Below are 22965 nucleotides of genomic sequence, written 5' to 3'. Positions count from 1 at the left end.
GCCGCTGGGGAGCGAGCAGCGCTGCGTGACATGAGAGAAAACTTACTACAGACAGACACTTCCTGCGCTACTCTGCATGCATCTCGACATTTGGCTCGGGCGGCTCTAGTCCTGCAAAGGGAACGGTGTTCCTGCTGGGAAAAAAGTGCAGGGACGCAAAAAAAAATCTTGATCCCCTGCAAAAACTGTGCATTATTACACACTGACACCACCACTTGTTGGAAGCAACTCGCCGTATTTAGACATATGATTTCCCAAAGGTAAAGCTCCCCATACACTAATACAAAGTACAATCTAATTGTACAATCTCTGTACATTCTCTTTAAAGCCCAACTCTGAGAAATGTAAAAACTATTCCTAGCAGTGCGGCTGTGTCTCGTTTAGGACTAAGGGACTTGTTAAAGTAAATCTATTTACCAGATCTTAGGCTGCATGCCCTGCTTTAGGTAGGCAGTCAGGGGTGGTAAAACTGCAGCTCAAACGCTTGCTTTCACTGCCACCTGGAAGCCTATCTGAGTGAGCCCTTTAAAGGGTTAGTTCACCTTTACCAAAAAACTGCCTATGCAGATAAGGGGCATCTGTAGATAAAAACAAACTGTGCAGCTCTGACTAAAGTTGAATAATGCCCTTGCTATAGGTGTAGGCATTGCACCTTCTGAAGCCTGATGGGAATAATTCCAGGGCGTTGCTAGAACGTTGCTAAGTGAGGCCTAGTTGTTACTGCTCACCTCCACCATCATAGGAGTGAGCTCTCAAATTCTGAGTTCAGAGTTACTGCATCAGGGGAGAGAAAGAGTACCGGTATGTGAGGGGGTTTGAATCAGAAAAAAGCTCACTCTTGTGATTGTGGAGGTCAGCAGTAATGATTAGACCTCAGGTTGGCTTCACATATATGCGAATTGGATGCGTTTTAACCGCATCCAAACGCATCCAATTCGCATAACATGTAACCGGCTTTCAATGGAGCTGGTTCAGACATGTGCGAGGCGGTCGCGGTGTGGTTTTAAAAAAAGTCCTGTGTGTTTTTGGGTGCGGTTCAGGTATAAATTCACAACTGAATCAATAAACAGAAACGCACCAGCCCGCCGCACTGAAACCGCGGCCGCATACTGTATGTGTGAACCCAGCCTGAGTTGCCATTGTCCTGGGAGTGTTCCAGTCAGGCTTCATAAGGTATGTAAATGGCCTACACCTATAGCAAGGGTATTATTCAACTTTAGTCAGAGCTGCCCAGTTTGTTTTTACCTACAGACGCCATTACTTGCATAGGCAGTGTTTTTGATAAAGGTGATCAAACCCTTTAAGCTGCAACATAGGGTTGTCACTTTTTCTTCAAGTCAAACCCGAACACTTTAGCGGCACACAGCAATCTTTTTTATAGTATAAACTATACATATATTTTGAAATTAAATACAATTTCTAATCAAATGAAGGTAATCGCAAGAGTCCCCCTTTACATCAGAGTCCACAGAGTTCCCCTTTTACATCTGAACACATCTGGCGGCTAACGACTCTGCAGACTCTGATGTAAGGGAGGACTGTGATGTAAGGGAGGGGGAACATTGAGAACTCTGATGTACGGAGAGGATTCTGATGACTGTGGCCTCTGGTGTAAAGAAAAACTCTGATGTAATAAGGGGTGCTCTGAGAACCCTGATTTACCTTAGTGTACTCAGAGGCAGGGGAGAGAAGGGACAGGGATGGATGGTGAGCTCAATCACCCCTTGGCAGTCAGCACCTCTCATCCAGATGTAGCTGAGGCTGCTGGACTTCAAATTTCTGGCCCCCACTTTCTAAGGCACCGCGCCAGGGATTGAAGAGTTGAGCACATTCACAGAGGGGTAGGGGCAGGAGGAGGAGGAGTAGATCAAGTACTCTCTCCTCTCCTGTCTGTGTGGGGTAGGGTGACCACATTTCCAAACTGCCATTCAGGGACACCCCCCCCCCCCCCCCCAGTGTGCACACCCTTGCGCGAAAAAAAGATGATTTTTGGAAAAACAAAGCAAACTGTGGTCACCAGTTTAGACAGGTGGTATACATTCTCTACATATATATTTTTTATTGCCCCCACTTGTCAGCCTCATTTTATTGCCCCCACTTGTCAGCTTCATTTTTTATTGCCCCCCACTTGTCAGCCTCATTTTTTTTATTCCCCCCACTTGTCAGCCTCATTTTTTATTGCCCCCCACTTGTCAGCCTCATTTTTTTTATTGCCCCCCCACTTGTCAGCCTCATTTTTTATTGTCCCCACTTGTCAGCCTCATTTTATTTTATTGCCCCCCACTTGTCAGCCTCATTTTTTACTGTCCCCACTTGTCAGCCTCATTATTTTTTATTGCCCCCCCCCACTTGTCAGCCTCATTTTTTAATTGCCCCCCACTTGTCAGCCTCATTTTTTTATTGCCCCCCACTTGTCAGTTTAATTTTTTATTGTCCCCACTTATCAGATTCATTTTTTTATTGCCCCCCCCCACTTGTCAGCCTCATTTTTTTATTGCCCCCCACTTGTCAGCCTCATTTTTTATTGCCCTCCCACTTGTCAGCCTCATTTTTTATTGCCCCCCAGGGCAGGACTCCACTTTGTCAGCCTCATTTATTACTGTACTGTCCCTAGCCCCAGTGCCCCAACTTGTCATCTGACCTGCTCCAATCAGGTTCCATTTGCGCCAGCCAAAAAAAATATGATTTTTGATACTTTTTTTTGCCAATTTTTGGAAAAACAAAGCAAACTGCGGTCACCAGTTTAGACAGGTGGCATACATTCTCTACATATCTATTTTTTATTGCACCCACTTGTCAGCCTCATTTTATTGCCCCCACTTGTCAGCTTCATTTTTTATTGCCCCCACTTGTCAGCCTCATTTTTTTTATTGCCCCCCCACTTGTCAGCCTTATTTTTTATTGCCCCCCACTTGTCAGCCTCATTTATTTTATTGCCCCCCCCCCCTTGTCAGCCTCATTTTTTATTGTCTCCACTTGTCAGCCTCATTTTTTTTATCCCCCCCCCCCCCCCCACTTGTCAGCCTAATTTTTTATTGTCCCCACTTGTCAGCCTCATTTTTTTATTGCCCCCCACTTGTCAGCCTCATTTTTTTATTGCCCCCCACTTGTCAGCCTCATTTTTTATTGCCCCCCAGGGCAGGGCTCCACTTTGTCAGCCTTATTTATTACTGTACTGTCCCTAGCCCCAGTCCCCCGATTTGTCATCTGACCTGCTCCAATCAGGTTCCATTTGCTCACCTTTTAAGGGCAGCACTGGGTAAAGGCCTTGCTCCCCTCGGCCTTGCTCTGAGACTCTGCAAATGCGATGTCACTGGTTGCTAGACACCAGGCGGGCCTAGCAACCAGTTTAGCAATCTTCTATTAGGGTGGCTATGTTTCCTCATTTCATCCCGGGACACTGTATTGTCCTGGAATGAAGGCGCCCGGGACATGGGACACAAATGCGAATTGTGGGACAATCCCGGGCAATCCGGGACACGTGGGCACTCTAGTGTGGGGGGAGGGGTAATTGTTAGTGCTGGCTTTTGGGCGCCGTGAAAGAGAGTATAACAGACACTCTCGGCTTACACAACTGCAGCCAGCAACCCTGCTGGGATGCCATTTTCTGGTCTGAAAAATGTGTCCGGGTTTCAGGCGCTCTGAAACCCAAACGCATGATTCCAAACCCGAACTGTCCGGGTGAATCTTGGACAGGTGGCAACCCTACTGCAACAACAGCCAGACAAGGTTGTACACATGTCGTGGCCATGATGCTTTGTGTCTGCAGCAAAAATGATAACCAATGTCTCATTCAGAGAGCACTATCGCTGCTGAATGCGACCCATTCAAGTAAATGGAGAAACACTGCAACTGCGCTGCAATTGCATATAATGCACGTCATTGCAGCATGGTGGTGCAGGCTTTCTGGATTTAAAGCAGGGGATGAGGAGGAGACATATCACTTCCCAGCCGCCTTTCAATCACCCTCTGGAAAGTGGTGCTGTGTTGATCATCTTTCGGGGGCAACAGGGGCTGGCGCATCTGTAAAAAGCATAAAAACGTACATTTCCATGTTGCAATATAGTATTATGCAGATGGCATTATGGAGTATGTCCTAATATACAGCATGGAGCAGAGCAGAACTGTGAGGCGGGTAAAGCAACAAACAACTACCATCACCATTGTCAACTTCTGCTACATGTTGACATTAGAGCGTCCACACCACACCACATGAATTATGCGGCCAATGTGTGTGTAAAAGTGAGCGTGAGAGAATATGCAGGTCATCCACGCATCGCAATGGCGAACAACTGATGAAATCAATGATTCGCTCTCTCCAAACGAGGAATTGTCAAAAGATGGCTTGGGCCCTGGAGGCTGTGACATTTATTATAAACACAGAGAAAGTGATTGAGGCCTGGTATTGTCAGTGAGGCCTATGACGTGATTAGGTGCGGACCTGGACAATGTGTGGGTTACCAATTAGCATTTTTACTGCAGTGAACGACCCGACAGCAAGGCTGGACTTACCATTGGGCTTGACTGGGCCCAAGCCCATGGGCCCCGCTCAATAGGGGGCCCCGCAAGCCCCCCGAGATACATAGCCGAGTGTACTTGGCTTGGCTCCGCTCACAGTCACGCCCAGTCCCACCCTATGATGGACATAACACAGGGACGTTGATAAATACGGTAATGTATAGAAGGTAGGGCCCAAAAAGGACTTAAGCCCAGGGGCCCCCACCATCCTAAGTCCTGCCCTGACCGACAGTGAATACTCAACCAACTGATTATTCGCCTCTCAGTAAATTTACCTCTTTTATACACAGGCGTGTGTAGTACCATATAGAAAATGCTTCTTGGCAAAAGAGCTTGGATATGCTGATTATAGGCTCAGTTCACAAAGCTAAGGCCTTGTTTACATGGGGGGCCTGCGGGCAGTAAAAGTAGATGACTAAGCCATGCTTTTACTGCCTCCTGACTGCACTGTCGCAAGTTAGCATGGCCAAAGGCCTTATTAGTATACACTGCTGCAGTCACAATGTGACGCGCCACAAATTCCGCCACAGGTCATGTCAGGTAACTCCAAAAACATGCTGGTAGGTTAATTGGCTTCTGTCTAAATTGGCCCTAGTATATGAATGTGAGTTAGGGACCTTAGATTGTAAGCTCCTTGAGGATAGGGGCCGAGGTGAATGTACAATGTATATGTAAAGCACTGCGTAAATTGACGGCACTATATGAGTACCTTAAATAATAATAATGTCTGGCAGGTAGCAATGCTGCCAAATGTGACCCCCTTCCAGTGAATTGGGCTTTGCTGCAAAACGCTCTGTAATGCACATGGTAGTGGTGCGGCGCTGTGGGCTTTCAATGTTAAAACAGGTACCCATGAGGTGACATATCACCTCCAAGCCGCCTGGCAAATGCTTCTGAAAAGTGATCCACTGCTGATCAGAGGGGTAACAATGAGAGTGACAAGTATAAACAAACCTTAAAGGCATTGGTTCATCTTTACCAACAAAAACTGTAGGGGTGCCTGTAGATAAAAACAACTTGTGCAGTTTGACCAAAGTTGAACAATGCCCTTGTTATAGGTGTAGACCTTTTACATATCTCCTGAAGCCTGACCAGAAAACTCCCAGAGTTGGCATCATCCAGAACTGCCTTGTAGCTAGGACATTGCTAAGGCACTCCCGGCTCTTAGACCCCTTTCACATTGAGACGTTTTTCAGCCACAAAAGGGCTAAAAAATAGCGCCTGTGAAACACCTCCCCTGCAGCCCCAGTGTGAGAGACAAGTGCTTTCACTCTGGAGCGGTGCGCTTGCAGGACATTAGAAAAAGTCCTGCAAGCAGCATCTTTGGAGTGGTTTAGGAGCGCTGTATACACCGCCCCTGCCCACTGAAATGAATGGGCAGTGTTGCCGAAGCGACTGCAAAGCGATTCGGCAGCGGTGCTTTTTGGGCGCATTTAACACTTTCTTTGGCTGCTAGCAGGGGTTAAAAGTGACCCACTAGAGGCCGAAAAGCGCCACTAAAACGACGGTAAGTCGTCGTTAAAACTAGCAGCACTTTACCGCTAACGTGGCCCGCTGGCAGTGTGAAAGGGGACTTACTACTCATCTCCCTGTCACAGGAGCAAGCTCTTTCTGTGATTCAAACCCCCCTCACATGCTGTTTCTCTCTCCTGTTGCATTATTTCTGATCTCCATGTTTGAGAGCTCCCTCCTATGAAGTTGGAGGTGAACAATAAGAGCTAGGAGTTTCTTAGCAATGTCCTAGCAACAAGGCAGGACAGGATGATGTCATAGCTGGGAGTTTCTCCTGCTAGGCTTTGGGAGGTACATAAATGGCTTACATCAGTATCAAGGCCTTTATTTGACTTTAGTCAGTTGTCACTGGAACAAGAGGTGAGGAGGACTCTTCCAAAGGGGGTCACCTGTTCTGAGGACATCTTTATGAAGAGAATTCCCTTCTTTTTGGGAGATTTCCTCTCACTTCCTGTTGTGTCTGTGGAATGGAAGTGAAGGGAAATGTCTCAGATAGGGTACAGAGGGGAACAAAATAAACTGGTCGGGGGTGTTTGGTAACCCTTCGTAACCAAAATCTAAGGGAAGCTTTGGCTGTACATATATCTCAAACCAATGTATTAGGCGTGTGTATACAGGACATAATATATATATACATATATATACATATATATATATAGATATATATACAGTATGTACATATTTAATAAGACTGTGTAGGTAGTTATGTATTTACACTTTACATGCGGTAACTATAAGTGGACTGTTGTCTCCATTTATACATATATCTCTGTGTCCATACATCATCCAGAAACATAGCTGTGGTACATGGCCAGTCAGTGTGGTGGTGGTGATGTGACCAGAGAGTGAATGAGGGAGCGCGCCTCCCCCCCATTCCAACTCTTCCTTGTTGTCAGGCAGGTGAGCGCGCACTATCTGCTCTGCTCTCTCCGGCGCGCGCCCCCGGAAGGAGGAGACAGGAGGGGGAGAGAGGGCGCGCGCTCCCCGGCCGCAGCGCCGTGTCCCCGCGGTGTGCGCGCTCCCTGCTGGCAGCCAGGCGGCGGGCTGGACGGTTGTGTGAGGAGGACGGAGAGCCGCCATAGAGCTGAGAGGAGAGAGAGAGAGAGAGCGGAGCTGAGGAGGAGGAATGGTCCGGCTTCTGGTTGGGGAGATGATGATGAGTCAGGCTGGGGGTGAATGAGGAGGAGGAGGACAGACATCTCCGGGGACACAGGGACACACACAGGAGGACGGAGTGCGGAGCCTCACCACTGACATGTATGTATTCTGTATGTATAGAGACACTGACACATACATACATACATACATATAGATATATTTATCCTGTGGAGGGACTGACATGTATACTGTGTATTCTTTTATACTCTCTTCTTCTATATGTCATATATATATATATTATACATTCTTTATCAGTGTGTGTGTATGTATATGTGTGTATATGTATGTGTGTGTGTGTGTATATATATATATATATATATATATATATGTGTGTGTGTGTGTGCATGTATATATAATATTCCTCTCGATAGTCTGAGCTATATTTTCTATATACTGCTCTTATCTATATATACAGTCCTTATACATGTATACTGTGTACTAGATAATCTGTATACTGTCCTTTTTATTTGTGTGTTATCTTCTCTATATATATATATATTTTTTTTTTCATTCTGTGTGATCTCCATTTATATATATATATATATATATATATATATATATATATATATATTCCTTATACAGCATACTCTGCCCTCCCCATATATACCCCCTATACGTCTCCTCACTGGTGTATGATGATTGTCCTGTTGGTCTGTTGCGATCATGTCTGTTTTATTCTCTGTGTGTACTTGCTGTGTCTATGTTGTATGAACGCTGTGTGTGTATTTCTGGGTGTTTTATGCTGATTGCCGGTGATTTGTATGAATTTTTGCAGTTGCCAGGTGATGGTGTCGGTGTCCCCCCTGTCATATCTGTGTGTCTGAAGGGGATGTGTATTTATCTGTATTCTGCTCTCGTTGCTTCTCTGTGTCTTTTATCTTCCTGTGTATGTTAAGTGTTTCCAGGGCCGGTCTGCGTTTTCTTTACTTCCTCCTGACATGTACCTATGGGTGCTGTCATCTTACCATGTGTATGTGAGACTCCATCTGACATGTATGTGTGTGCACGCTGTCTATCCTATCACGTCCTATCATGTGTGAATGTATGTGTGACTTTTCATGGCATGTATGTGTGCTGTCATTCTACCATGTTTTACTTTCTGGCATGTTTTGTGTGTTTTGTGTGTGTGTGTGTGTGTGTGTGTGCTCTGACCCCAACATATGTGATTCTTCCTGACATGCATGCACTGTATGTATGTGTGATGTCATCCTGTCATGTGTGACTCTACTGACATGCATGTACTGTATGTCTGTCTGTCATCTGTGACTCTTACTAACATGCATGTACTGTATGTATGTGTGATGTCATCCTGTCATGTGTGACTCTCCTGACATGCATGCATGTACTGTATGTATGTCATCTTGTCATGTGTGACTTTTCCAGACATGCATGTACTGTATGTATGTCTGATGCCATCCTGTCATCTGTGACTCTTCCTTACATGCATGTACTGTATGTGTGTGTGATGTCATCCTGTCATGTGTGACTTTTCCAGACATGCATGTACTGTATATATGTGTGATGTCATCCTGTCATGTGTGATTTATTTTTTTCCCTGGCATGTATATATGTGTGTGCTCTCCCCCTACCGTGTATGACTTTTCTTGCCCTTTATGTATGCATGTGTGATTCTTACTGATGTGTGTTTGTGTCTTTCTGATATGCGTGTGTGTGTGTGTACGCTCTCACCCTACCTTGTGTGACTTTTCCTGTCATGTATGTATGTTATAATTCTCCCATGTATGAAGCTTTCTTACATGTAAGGCTTTGTGTTGTCATCCTACTATGTGTGACTTTTCTGACATATACGTATCTGCTCTCATCCCATTATGTGTGACTCTTCCTGATATGTATGTGTGTTGTCATCCTACTACATATGACTTTTCCTGGCATGTATGTATCTCTGCTCTCATCCTACTACGTGTGACTCTTCCTGACATGTTTGTATGTGTGCTGTCATTCTGTTGTGTGACTTTCTGGCATGTTTGTGTGTGTGTGTGTGTGCTCTCAGCGCAGCATCTTAATCTTCCTGACATGCATGTACTGTATGTGTGATGTCGTCAGCCCGTCATGTCTGTATGCATGTGTGGCCCTTCCTGACATGCATGTACTGTATGTGTGTGTGCTCGCTATTACCCTACTTTGTTTGACTATTCCTGACCTTTATGTGATTCCTCCAAACATGCATGCATGTATGTATGTGCACTCTCATCTTGTATGTCATTTTCTGACATGCATATGTCTGCGCTCTCACCCTACCTTGCGTGGCTTTTCCTGTCACATATGTATATGGGCTATGATCAGGTCTTGTGTCTGTGCCTTGCAGCGCACCTCTTGCGCTGTTATTCGTGCGTTCATATTATTATATGAATGTTGGCACATATACCCGCAGTAATTACAATCTCGTGTCATGGTCCTGACCTGCCCTGGCTTTTTCTGCTGTCCCTCAGGCATTCATATGCATTGCTTTTATTATAATTGCTCCCAGTCCAGTTCTGTATACTGCTAACTGGGGGGGGGGGGGGGGTGTGCATTCTGCCCTGACATACATGTATAAGTGTGTGTGTGAGATGCCCCGTGTATTCTACAATCTGTGTGCCCTCATTATAGAATGGGTGTATCAAGTTGTTCTATGGACAGTATCTTATTCTTTTTTATGTAGCATTTTCTTGACACAATATGTTTATGCTGCACGCCTTTCCTTGTCTTTTGTACACATATCATCCTCCTGATATGTAAATGTTTTTTTCGCCATGTATGCTATATATGTTACTTTACCATGCTCCTTCATTCTGTGTATATGATCTCCTCTCTGGCTTTTATGGCCACCCTTGTGATCTGTTGGGTTTCTTCCCCTTTTTCTGCCAGTTTGCCATTCTTGCTTCTTGGCATGTATACGTAGCAGACACCCAGATTGTCTGTCCTTTCCTGGCTTATTGTCTACTGTTTTTTTTTTTTTTTTTTTTTTTTTTTTTACTGTCTTATTACATGGCAACTACTTGGCCTGAGCAGTCAATTTTTTTCCATTGAGTATCTCTATCTAACACTGGGTTAAGACTTTGACAGATGGCAGAATTCATCCAGAACCTTCAGGGGTTCCCACTGCAGAGATCTCATCACCTGAGTTTTACATACTGCAGCCGTTACAATGAGGTCCTACAACCTTGTTGGCATAGTCATACATTTTTCACTATACAGGGGTCCCCGGGTTACAAACAAGATAGGGACTGTAGGTTTGTTCTTAAGTTGAATCTGTTTGTAAGTCGGAACAGGTACATTTTGTAAGTGTAGCTCCAGCCAAAAAAAAAAACAATTTTTTTAAGCTTTTTGGATAAGATAGGGAAGGGTTATCACCACTGTAACATTTGTTTAGCTGTCGGTGCCCCTGTACAGAAGATTTCACCTCAATTTCTGTCCCAAAGATAATTGGATTTTGAAAATTTTGGGCTGTTAGTGAAACAAGGATTGGTGATAATGCCCCATACACACTATCAGATTTTATGCACATTTTTTCCTTCAGTTTTACCAAAACCATGTAGTGGAAGAGCCTGCCTGATTGCATACAAATTGAAACTCCTAAGGTTTGACCTCATATTATATGGTTTTGGTAAATCTAAAGGAAAAACTCGGCAGAAAAACTGATAGTGTGTATGGGGTTTAAAGCATCAGTGGAGACACCTTTTTCCCATATTAACTCTTACAGGAGAGAATTTCCCTTCCTAGAGGTAGATTTCTACTTACTTCCTGTTATCTCCCTCTGTAAGTAGGAGTCGTTTGTAAGTCAAATGTTTTTAAGCAGGGGACCCCCTGTATATGGATGTCTTGGCTTTAATATTTTCAGGATCTCGTATCTGGCTGGAGCAAAAAAAAAAAACCTCTGTGCATCCTGGGAGAATCATGTGTTCTCTCCCCCCCATGATGCAGCACTTTGCCAGGCTTGGATAGTATCACATGATGAAAGTGAGTGTCACCCCCCTGTCAGCTCCAACAAGTAACATACATGGGGTATATTGCAGCAGCTGCATTGGAGGAAGGAGAAACGGGTCAATGCTGTGAAGGTGAGTACAAGTGGGTCAGGGAGGAGGACTGTAAAGAGACTCTTTCTTGAGCTTGTTTTGTTGGCGAATGAATGATCCAAGGGCATAGGCGCGCTAAACCCGGTTGCCTTGTGCTGAGCTCAAGCACTATTGTCCCCATTCCCCGGCTGGTCTGAGCTCACATTGTGCCGGGCCCAAGCACGCTTACGTCATCACCTCTGCCAGCCAGACCACAGCGATCTTTGCTTCATGAGTACTCGGTGATCCGTGAGAATTCTGTGACCTCGAGCAGGGATAGTGAACACACAGGTGTGTACTGTGCCCGAGTCCATCTAAACCACACCTGTGCCCACTTCTTCAAGCAGGCCAGGGTATGGTGTGCTGGACCATGCCTGAGAATGTATGGAGCGATCACATTTGTCAACCGAACTGGGCATTATGGGTCAAACGTGGGACACAGTACAGATCACCAAGTATGAGTTCACCACATGGGCACAGAGCACTGTGTAGCCTGTAGCTCTATGCAGGCAGCCTGTTTAAGTGATAGGATAAGCGGCGGCTGTCACATTCGCCCGTACTGCCAAGTTTAACTGCCACACAGGGATGGCCGCAGAGCCACGGATGCATATGTGCTTTGCCACCCTCTACATCTGTATGAATGAGCCCTATACCCTAAAAGTGATTGTAAAGGTTCATTTAAGAAAAAAATAAAGTAACAAGCATGTTATACTTGCCTCCTCTGTGTAAGGATTTTGCACAGAGTGGCCCAGATCCTCCTTTTCTGGGGTCCCCCGGCGGCACTACTGGCTCCTCCTCCGCATAGAGTGCCCCCCACGGAGAGCCACTTTCCATAGGGGCACTCATGCGGGCGCGCTCCTGAGTCCTGCTGCTGTGTCCATTGACACCGACAGCAGGACACGGCTCCTGTGTCGCTGGATTTGATTGACAGCAGTGGGAACAAATGGCTCCCGCTGCTATCAATCTATCCATCCAATGAGGACACGAGACAGCTGCTGGAGCTGCTGGGCTCATTCTTGTCACTGGATAGATCGGGTTCAGGAAAGTAAAAGGAGGGCTCTGGGGGCAGCTACACCACAGAATATTTTTCACCCTAATGCATAGAATGTGCATTAAGGTGAAAACCCCAGAGACTTTACAACTCGAATGTCGTGTACAGACGAGCGGAATGTCTGACAGAAAAAGTCTGATGGAACCTTTTCATCGGATATTCAGATCGTGTGTATGCCTCATCTGACTTTTTTTTTTTGTCAAAAAATTCTGATGAACCTAGAAATAGAACATGTTTTAAATCTTTCTGACGGAATCAATTCCTATTGGGAAAACCGTTCATCTGTATGCTGTTCCAATGGACCAAAAACGACACAAGGGCAGCTATTGGCTACTGGCTATTGAACTTCCCTTTTCTAGTCCCGTCGTATGTGTTGTATGTCACCGCGTTCTTGACGATCGGACTTTAGTGTGGTCGTGTGTAGGCAAGACAGTTTCAGCGGAACTCAGTCGGAAAAACCACCAGAGTTTATTCTGGCGGAAAAAAACGGTCGCATGTACACGGCATAAGTGTATTGTGCACAAGGCAAAGCTGCAGTGAGGTAGAACTAAGTGTCACCTGTGATTGTAGCATCCTGCTGAATTGCCTGTGATATGCAATGAAAAATCTAAGAGAGAGAGAGAGAGAGAGCGCGCTCCTTTCACATGGGCATTCCGTTTATCTGTTTGCCATCCGTCTATTGATGGCTGAAAAACTGACAGCAATTTTTCTATAGACCAATGCATCTGCATCCGTCCAGTTCTGTTATTTTAAGACCCCTTTCACACCACACCGCCCATAGCGTCGGCGGTAAAACGGCGCTATTTTTAGCAGCTTTATACCTCCGGATTTGCGGTGCATTTCGGCCGCTAGCGGGACGCTTTTTGAAGGGGGCTTTTTAGAAAGGGTTAAAACCGTTATTATAGCGCTGCCCCATTGATTTCAATGGGGAGCAGCGGTGGAGGAGCGGTAAACACACTGCTCCTTCACCGCTCCAAAGAAGCTGCTGGCAGGACTTTTCCTGATGTCCTGCCAGCGCACCGCTGTAGTGTGAAAGCTCTTGGGGTTTTCACACTACAGACAATGGTGCAGCAGTTTTAGGGGGGATTGCAGGCGCTATTTCTAACACTATAGCGCCTGCAAAACGCCCTTGGTGTGTAAGGGGTCTAAATGATACAGCCATTGAAATGGAACAGATTGGATTTGAATGGATGTAAACGGATGCCCTTCGTTTACATCTGTTCTGTTCATGCTTTTAGGCAATAAACTATTTTTTTTTTTATACCAGGGGTCTTTAGACTTTCTAAACCAAGGGCCAGTTTATTATCCTTCAGACTTTATGGGGGCCAGACTGTGGCCAGTGGAAGTATAACTTTTTCCTGGCATCATTGGGTATAAACATTGCCACATTTGGTATCATTGGAAGGGATGGTGCCCCATTGTTGGTGCCAGTGGGAGGCATGGTGCCCCATTGTTGGTGCCAGTGGGAGGAATGGTTCCCCATTTATTGTTGATGCTAGTGGGAGGAATGGCGCCCCATTGTTGGTTGGCAGAATAGTGTCTTGTATCAGTGGGAGAAATGGTGCTCTGAGGACCGGATATAGGCAAGCAAAGGTCTGCAGTTTGGAGACTACTGGTTTATACAGTTGTCACCTCTGATTTCTGCAACAAATAAAAAAAAAAAAGTATGTAAACTGAACTGAAGACGGATGTGCAAACTAATGTAATCTGAATCTGTTTTCATCAGTTTTTTTCTTAGCCTTCAAATGGAACTCTGCTGTATCTGAGTACCACCGATTGAAAATGCTATTTAATTCATTTTTAATATTCAAAGCAAACTCACCCCTCCATCCATGTCTTTATTTTTGATGAGAAATCACTTTGAAAAACACCCCCCAGCATTTACACTCGTGGCCATCTTGAATAAGGGCAGATAATTCATGTAGCATTTACTTCCTGGAATCCATCTGCCTTTTGCTCAGGCATGCAGGCAGGAGGGTGTGCTTTAGCTGAGAAAGCCCCTCCTCCCCTTCTCCAGAACACGGAGACTCCTGGGTAGGGATGAGCTCAGACGTGTTCGCATGGTCCACGGGCAGAGCCTGCCAGGAAGTCGGTGCAGTGCTGCGCTAATCCCAGGCAGTGAGACATTGCCCCCGATGTGCGGCTGCAGAGATCGGGCAATGTCTGACTGCCTGTGATTAGCTCAGCACTGCTACGACTTCCTGGCGGGCTCTGCACGTGGACCATGCGAACATGCCTGAGCTCATCCCTACTCCTGGGATGTATGACATCATTTTTGCCAAGGTCAGAAACCAGGAAGCAACTGAGGAAATGTCCAAAAAGTTTAAAACAAGTAAATCTAATATACCATCCTATCGATTTACTATTGCCAGCAGCATAAATATTAAAAATAATTAACATTGAGAGTAGGGTTGCACCGATACTAGTATCGGTATTTTGTGATATTGATAGGCCTGATGGCATTTGTATTTCGGCAGTAGCTGATTGGCCACAATTTACAGCCTTAAAAGGAAACCGGTTGTGAGGGTAAGATGTGGGTTGCCCTTGCTGAGCTCTTTCTGGTTGCCTGGCTTAGTAGGTTTTATTAGGTTTGCAGCAGCTGATGTAGAAGTAGTAAGAGAAATATCATAGCAAATCTGTTTACTTCTTCTAGGTCAGCGAGACCCAAATCACACTTCCAATCCTGTCACTGGCGATTAGGGTTGCGCCAATACTAGTATCGGTGCCGATACGAGTATTTGCACAAATATCGGTACCCGTGCAAATGCACCAATACCTGAAACTCTTTGAGCTGTCAGTGGGTCACCCCAGTGTTAAAAGTGATTTGAGCTGTCAAAAAGCAAAAAAAAAAAGCAGCAGCCCTGAAACACTAAAATAAAAAGAAACATTGTTTCTTTTTGTATCTTTCTGTTTCTTCATTTGCAGATCAAAGGGATGAACAAATGCTCCTCTGTTTAACCCCTTAATAACCCCTAATTTACTCTAATCAGCCTTAATTAACTCCATATTCTCCTCCATTTAATTATTTTCCTGCTTTTTTTTCTTTTGTTCACGTCTATTTTATAAACGATAAACAATTTAATTTTTTTTTTGCTTTGGTAGTGAATATTTTTACACATATATATTGACATATTTACACATTTCACATTGAAAAAGCGCTAAATTAAAAAAATAAAAATTCATTTCATTTGTAAATAACTTTTCAATGCTTTGTACCATTGCTGACAGCTGAAGTTAAAACAAAACAGTTGCGGAAGGTATCGGTAATTGGTATCGGCGAGTACTCTAAAAAAGTATCGGTACTTGTACTTATTGTAAAAAAAAAAAAATGGTATCAGAGCATCCCCAATAGTTCTGCTTTAAATATTCCTGGGGAGGAGGGAGGAGCTTGGAACTCGGGTCCAGAGAGCTCTTTGCCTTTGTTAGATATGAGACCAGTGGGCAAGTTAACAGTTTGGCATTCACCTCAGTTTGCATGGATTACTCCTTTTTATAATTGATGCCCCCGACGTGTGCAGTTTACTGTTTTCCAAGGTGTCGGTCCCTAACTTACTAATGACAATAGCCTAATATACACTTCCCGCCGTATATTCCTCAGTCTACAAGTGCCATTCTTCATGTATGGTAAGGCTACCATCTGTCAAGATCACATTACTAGTTTGGCATGCTTGTGCTGAATTGGATACTGCCTGTAAATTCCCTGAGCATTGTGCTTTCAGACGTGGACAAAGATGTTGGCGATTCTGGAGACAGGCAGTCCAAACAATCAGCCAGCAGACAATTTTAAGGGTTCCTGGGAGCATTTCCATTGAAAGCAATAGAAAAGGCTCAAGGAGTTTGGTTGCCTGGCTCCTGGGATTAGTCCTGGTGGCTACTGACAATGCATGTCACGTGAGTCTACTGTTTTTTTCTGTGTTGGCCTGTGTCACGTGTATGTGTTTGTCAGACTTCTAAATGTATTCAGTGTGCTTACAGTATATATGAAATATTTTTTTATATGACTTTATCAACTATAAGCTTTTGCAATGCTGACATTTTTTCTGGTCTGATCGTGATGTGTGATTGAACTGTGTCATCAAGCTGGATTCATGTGTGGGTATGATGTGGCACTAAGTGTATGTTTGTCATTGGTGAATATGCCACTGAAAAATGTGCTTAGCACGTAGATTTAGCTCAAGCAATTTGCTGTCTATTTACACAATAGACATAAAAATATTGAAATCCTGTTCAGCCAGTTCTCTTTCTAGGAAATATGTTCAACTTAGTGTGCCATACCTGTGTGTCAGCCTAATAAATGCTTAATTTATCTCTGTGTATAAAAGGTATGGAATGTAATTAATAGCTTAAGGGGAAATACATTAAAATATATTTTTCATGGGGATGTGGAATCCCAGCACCTTCTCTTTTAAGAAGCCTACAGAAACAGAAGTATGGGATTCATTTTTATTTTGGAATCATACTTGCCTAGGTCAGTGATGGCGAAGCTTGGCACCCCAGATGTCTGCAGAGTGCATGAGCATCATTGTAAATGTAGTTCCAAAACATCTGGGGTGCCAGCGTTCGTCATCACTGGTCTAGGTAGATGCAGCATCGTTCCCCACCCCCCACCGGCTATAACACTGGGAACTGAGCGATCATACACCGCTGATTGCTTGGTTCTCAGAGCTCCCTTAAGCAAAGAGCTTGTCACTGTTATTCGCCATCTCTGCTCTGCCCCTCCATGCTTCCTGGAGCTCTGGGCTGTGGAGGGGGCGAGAGCGGCTATCAGCGACTCACTGAGAGGTTGAGCTGGGTGCAGGTCCCGGCTCCTGGGTTTATCCCAACCATATGTATTTATTTCAGGTACTTATATAGTGCTGTCAATTTACACAGCGCTTTACATATACAGTGTACATTCACATCCGTCCCTGTCCTCAAGGAGCTTACAACCTAAGGTCTCTAACTCACATTCATACATACTAGGGCCAATTTAGACAGGATCCGATTAACCTACCAGCATGTCTTTAGAGTGTGGGAAGAAACCGCTGCCCACTACACCACTGTGCTGCCCATAGCATATGGTCATAATCTTTCCTGAGTCTGGATCGGCTCTTTTCCATCTATATAAAGTTCCATTACTTTGTTACACAGGTCTTTTGACTTCTTTTCTACCTCCTTATTTATGGCTCAGTTTCTAGCCTGCTTAGGGCATCCAAGTGAGAGCTAATTAACTCATTGACTATTTGTGATTTAACCACTTCCGGACCAGCCGCCGCAGTTTTACTGTGGCAGGTTGGCTCCCATGCGTGACACCACTTAACTATACTTCGGCCCATGGGGTCCGGATAGCAGGTGCACTGCACAACGGGGGTGCCAATGCTCGTGGCTGATGGTCGCGATGACCGCCAGCCATGATCGATCGACGAGTGTGAGTTAATTCACACTTCCCTGTTCTGTTTTGACAGGAGTGACAGATCGTGTGTTCCTATTAGCTAGGTAAAATGATCTGTCACTTCCTGTAGTTAGTCCCCTCCCCTCTTCAGTTAGAATCACCTCCCAGGGAACACAGTTAACCCCTTCACTGCCAGTGAAATTTTTACAGTAATCAATGCATTTTTAATTGCCCTGATCACTGTATTAATGCCAATGGTTCCAAAAATTTGTCAAAATTGTCCACCGTAATGTCACAGTCACAATAAAAATTGCAGATCACCGGCATTACTATTGAAAAAAATAAAAATAATAAAGATGCTATAAATTTATCCCCTATTTTGTAGACGGTATAACTTTTGCACAAACCAATCAATATACGCTTATTGCGTTTTTTTTTTTAATTCTTTTTACCAAAAATATGTAGAAGAATACATATCGGCCTAAACTGGGGAAAAAATCGTTTTTTTAAATATATTTTTGGGGGATATTTATTATAGCAAAAAGTAAAAAATAATGTCGCTCTTTTTTTTTATTTATAGCGCAAAACATAAAAACCGCAGAGGTGATCAAATACCACCAAAAGAAATCTCTATTTGTGGGGAAAAAAAGAACGTCAATTTTGTTTGGGTACAACGTCGTACGACCGCGCAATTGTCGGTTAAAGTGACGCAGGGCCGAATCGCAAGAAGTGCTCTGGTCAGAAAGGGGGTAAATTCTTCTGGGGCTGAAGTGGTTAAAAAGCCACAGATGTGAGAAATTACCCTTTTTAATTGCCATTTTAACCTATGTGTGCCACTTCTGTGTCTGTACCAAGGCCAAACATTCCAGGGTATGTAAACTTTCGATCAGAGCCATTTGGGTGATTTATGTTGTTATGATTTTAAAAGGATCCAAAACAACGACGTGATAATAAATGGCTTCATTTGATCACTATCCTTAAATAAAAGACAGTTTTTTGGCATTATCAGTCATATTTTTCATATTTTTTTTTTTTTTTTTTTTCCACTTGGGATAAAGGTTTTATATAAATAAAAGTTGATCATTGTAAGCACCCCTGATAATGTTTAAAGGGGTTGTAAAACCCTCAAGGTTGTCCCCTTAATGCATTAAGGTGAAGACACCCCCCCCCCCACCAGTTACCTATTGAACCCGATCATTCCAGCGACAGGGACAAGCACAGCAGCTCCAGCGCTGTCTCGGGTACTTATTCAATAGATTGATAGCAGCAGGAGCCATTGGCTCCCACTGCTGTCAATCAAATCCAGTGACACGGGAGCTGGGGGGCGAGACCGAGCCCTGCTGTCTGTGTCAATAGACGCAGCAGCAGGACTCGATAGCGCGCCCGCACGAGTGCCCCCATGAAAAGTAGCTCTCCGTGGGGGTACTCGAGAAGAGGAATATCCAGGAGCACCGCTGAGGGACCCCAGAAGAAGAGGATTGGGGCCGCTCTGTGCAAAACCCTTGCACAGAGGAGGTAAGTATGACATTTTGGTTATTAAAAAACAAAACAAAAAAACAAACAAAAAAAACCTTTACAATCACTTTAATGGTTTGTGTCATCTCTGTAACTGATACTGCTGGAGGGCTTGTTCTTAGGAAAAACAAGACTAGGCCCTTGTACACACGATCGGAGATCCCGACGGAATGTGTCCGATCGGACCGTTTTGTCGGATAATCCGACTGTGTGTGGTCTCCATCGGACTGTTTCCGACGGACCAAGTTTTCCAACTTGTTGCTCTGATCGGACATACTCCGATCATGTGTAGAGAATTCCGATCGGACAAAGTGCCACGCATGCTCAGATCAAATTCCTACATCAAAGCTATTGGCTACTAGCCTGAACGTAGTCCCGTCGTAACCAAATAACGTCATCACGTTCTGAACGATCGGATTTTGTCCGACCGTGTGTGTGCAACAGTTTCGGACAAAATCCGACGGATTTGGTTGTCGGAATGTCCGACCGTGTGTACAAGGGCTTAATGTTTGGATCACCAGATGAAAATAAAAGAGAGCCTAAAAAAGTAAAGTGCAGCCATAATGCAGGCCGGGACCCCCTTCCGTTCAAGTATTGCTGGCTGTTGCTGTCCCAGGCAGAGTACAATTGGTATCACTCTGCCTGTGACAGGAGTCGGCACTGTACAAGAAGCATCGGCTTATGCGGCTCTGCTCCCTCCACAGCTGTGATGCATTCAGAACACTGATGGAAACCCGCGGTCTGGGCGTGCCAACCCCCCCCATCCCAGAGCAGGAAATCGCAGGCCACATCAGAGGGCCAGTGGTTGGGCACCCCTAATCTAGTACATCTAGCACTCCCCTCCCCTCAGACTGACAATGCTGCTGTACCTCCTGTGCTTATTCCTCCTGAGTTGTGTCTCACTAATGCAAGAGGTGTGTTACTGGCCAGATCACCAAGTGAAAACATGAAGGATAGGTCCAAAGAAAAAAAATGTAGCCACCACATCTAACAATTGGTAAGCTGCAATATGAGAAGTTTTGGTTTTGGGTTTAATACCGCTTTAACTACAGAGTCAGCACCTGACCCAGCCTACTGTTGTGCACTCTTTTGGTGCATCCAGTGTGATAAGCAGGGCGTTCTGTGAAAGGAACCAAGTAGAATCAGATGTTGCATAGTACAGCACCATAGATAATAATGGAGAAAATGTGCAGAAGCTCCAGGATGGATGATGTGAGTGGCGATGCACCTGATACTGTCACTGCAGACCTCCTCCTGGAATTTCTGTCTCTCATCCTAATCCTCTGGTTCAGTACATTCTGAGTTGGACCCATGTCACACGACAGGATTGCTGAAAAGTGCAGTCAAAATATGCACCTTCTACCACAGGGCATCGCTTCCTCATTGACAATATCATTCACCAGCAAGGGAGTGATATCCTATTCATTTGGTGGACAAGGAAAGGACACCATGGAAGCAGGGTGAGTATTTCTTTGTCCTGTAAAGAGGATCTGTTGCTGCCGAGTTATTGCCAGTAGGATACCAATTACCGATACCTACCAAAACTGTTTTGTTTTCACTTCAGCTGTCAGCAATGGTACAAAGCATTGAAAAGTTATTTACAAATGAAATTGATTTTTGTTTTTAATTTTGCACTTTTTCAATGTGAAATGTGTAAATATATGTTAATATATATGTGCAAAAATATTCACTAACAAAACAAATAAAAAAAAAAAAAAAGTTTTAATTGTTCATCGTTTATAAAATAGACGTGAACAAAAAAAAACAAAAAAAAAAAAACAGGAAAATAATAATTAAATGGAGAATAGGGAGTTTATTAAGGCCAATAAGGCCCCTTTCACACTGGGGCGGTTTTCAGGCGCTACAGCGCTAAAAATAGCGCGTGTGTAGCGCCCGAAAAAACCGGCCCCTTTCACTCGAGTGTGAAAGCCGGAGGGCTTTCACACTGGAGCGGTGTGCTGGCAGGACTGTGAAATCTTTGGAGCGGTGTATTCACCGCTCCTAAACTGCTCCTACCCATTGAAATTAATGGGGCAACGCGGCTATACCGCCGGCAAAGCACCACTGCAGCGGCGCTTTGCGGGCGGTTTTAACCCTTTTTCGGCCGCTAGCGGGGGTTAAAACTGCCCTGCTAGCGGCCGCATACTGCCGCTAAAACGACGGTAAAGCACCGCTAAAAATATCGACTACTGCCGACGCCCGCACCGCCCCAGTGTAAAAGGGGCCTTAGAGTAAATTAAGGGTTAATAAGGTGTTAAACAGAGTAACATTTGTTCATCCCTTTTGATCTGCAGATGAAGAAACAGAAATATACAAAAAGAAACAATGTTTCTTTTTATTTTAGTGTTTCAGTGGCTGAGCAATGTTGTTAAAGTGGTAGAAAACCCACTGACGTTTTTTTTTTCTACACCTGTAAGGCAAAAGGCATAATGAGCTACCGCATACTAGCACATTATGAAATACTTACCTTAGAACGAGGCATCGGGGTCTCACCTGGTCCACGCCGGTGGTAGCTGACATGTTTCCTCGGTGTGTCTTCTGGGTATCGCGGCTCCATCACTATGAGTGGCTGGAGCCGCGATGTCATCACTCCCGCGCATGAGCGCGGGAGACTTCTTTCCCGGCAGGGTCCGTCGCCTGCCGGGCTTTCAGCCGAGAATCCCCTGTGCACGTGTGCCGCTCATTGCAGGGGGAATATCTCCTAAACTGTACAGGTTTAAGAGAGATTTATTTTTTTGATCATGATCATTTGCGTACATATGTCCATGATCACACAAACCAATTATACACTTAACGGAATTTTTTTTACCAAAAACATGTAGCAGAATACATTTTGGCTTAAATTTATGACCAAATTAGATTTTATTGGATTTCTTTTAACATAGAAAAAAGAAAATATTGTTTTTTTTTCCAAATTTCCGCTTTTTTGCGCTTATATTGCAAAAAATAAAAAACGGAGTCGTGAATAAATACCACCAAACTAAAGCTCTATTTGTGCGAACAAAATGATAAAAATTTCATTTGGGTACAGTGTAGCATGACCGCGCAATTTTCACTGAAAGCGCTAGAGCGATGAAAGCTGAAAATTGGGCTGGGAAGGAAGGGGGTGAAAGTGCCCTGTATTGAAGTGGTTAACACTTTAGCTGTCAACAGGGGAGACCCGCTGACGGCTCAAAGAACCAAGCCTGAAAGTATCAGTTTCAGGCATTTGCATTTGATACTTGTGCAAATACTCGGTATCGGCACCGATACTGATTCTAGTATCAGTGCAACCCTAATCGCCAGTGACAGGAATTGGAAGTGTGAATTGGGCCTCGCTGACCTAGAAGAAGTAAACAGATTTTTCTATAATATTTCTCTTACTACTTCTACATCAGCTGCTGCAAACCTAATAAAACAGACAGGCAACCAGAAAGAGCTCAGCAAGGGCAACCCACATCTTAGCCTCACAACGGGTTTCCTTTTAAGGCTGTAAATTGTGGCCAATCGGCTACTGCCAAACTACAAATGCCATCAGGCCTGAAGATATTCTTTGTTGTGTGTGGCATCCTTTTGATTCCTCATCCTCTTTCGTTCCTCTTGTGTTTTGAGATGACGTGCATCACATCTGTGCATTGAATGGGGTGTGGGTTCTTCCTTTTATTACTGGGTTATTTTGTTCCCTCTGCTGCTGTCATGATGACATATTTGAGGTGCACATATGGTTATGCTCAGCATCCACTTCTATTATTCGTCGAGCGCCTCTTGTTATGCAAACTTTGGTAATCGCATCCCTCTCTGCAGTC

The 22965-nt window shown here is 44.5% G+C and overlaps 1 protein-coding gene across 6 annotated transcripts in view; it reads left to right on the top strand.

Moving 5' to 3' along the window:
* Nucleotides 1-22965, top strand: part of ASAP1 (ArfGAP with SH3 domain, ankyrin repeat and PH domain 1) — a 436411-nt gene that overhangs the window by 127184 nt on the left and 286262 nt on the right. Inside the window, exon 1 of one of the 6 annotated variants that reach the window (XM_077493349.1) lies at nt 7015-7287. The exons of the other annotated variants lie outside the window; for them this stretch is intronic. Coding sequence (XP_077349475.1) covers nt 7286-7287 — 2 coding nt within the window. The 5' untranslated portion in view covers nt 7015-7285. Of the gene's footprint in view, nt 1-7014; nt 7288-22965 lie in introns of those variants that run through there. 6 annotated transcript variants of the gene reach the window in all.

The sequence above is a fragment of the Lithobates pipiens genome, unplaced genomic scaffold (genome assembly GCF_037356315.1).
Source record: "Lithobates pipiens isolate NorthernLeopardFrog02 unplaced genomic scaffold, aLitPip1_a1.2 Scaffold_19, whole genome shotgun sequence".
In the NCBI taxonomy this organism is placed as follows: domain Eukaryota; kingdom Metazoa; phylum Chordata; class Amphibia; order Anura; family Ranidae; genus Lithobates; species Lithobates pipiens.
The sequence above is the reverse complement of the archived record's forward strand: the minus strand, read 5'-3'. Positions and strand labels throughout refer to the sequence as shown.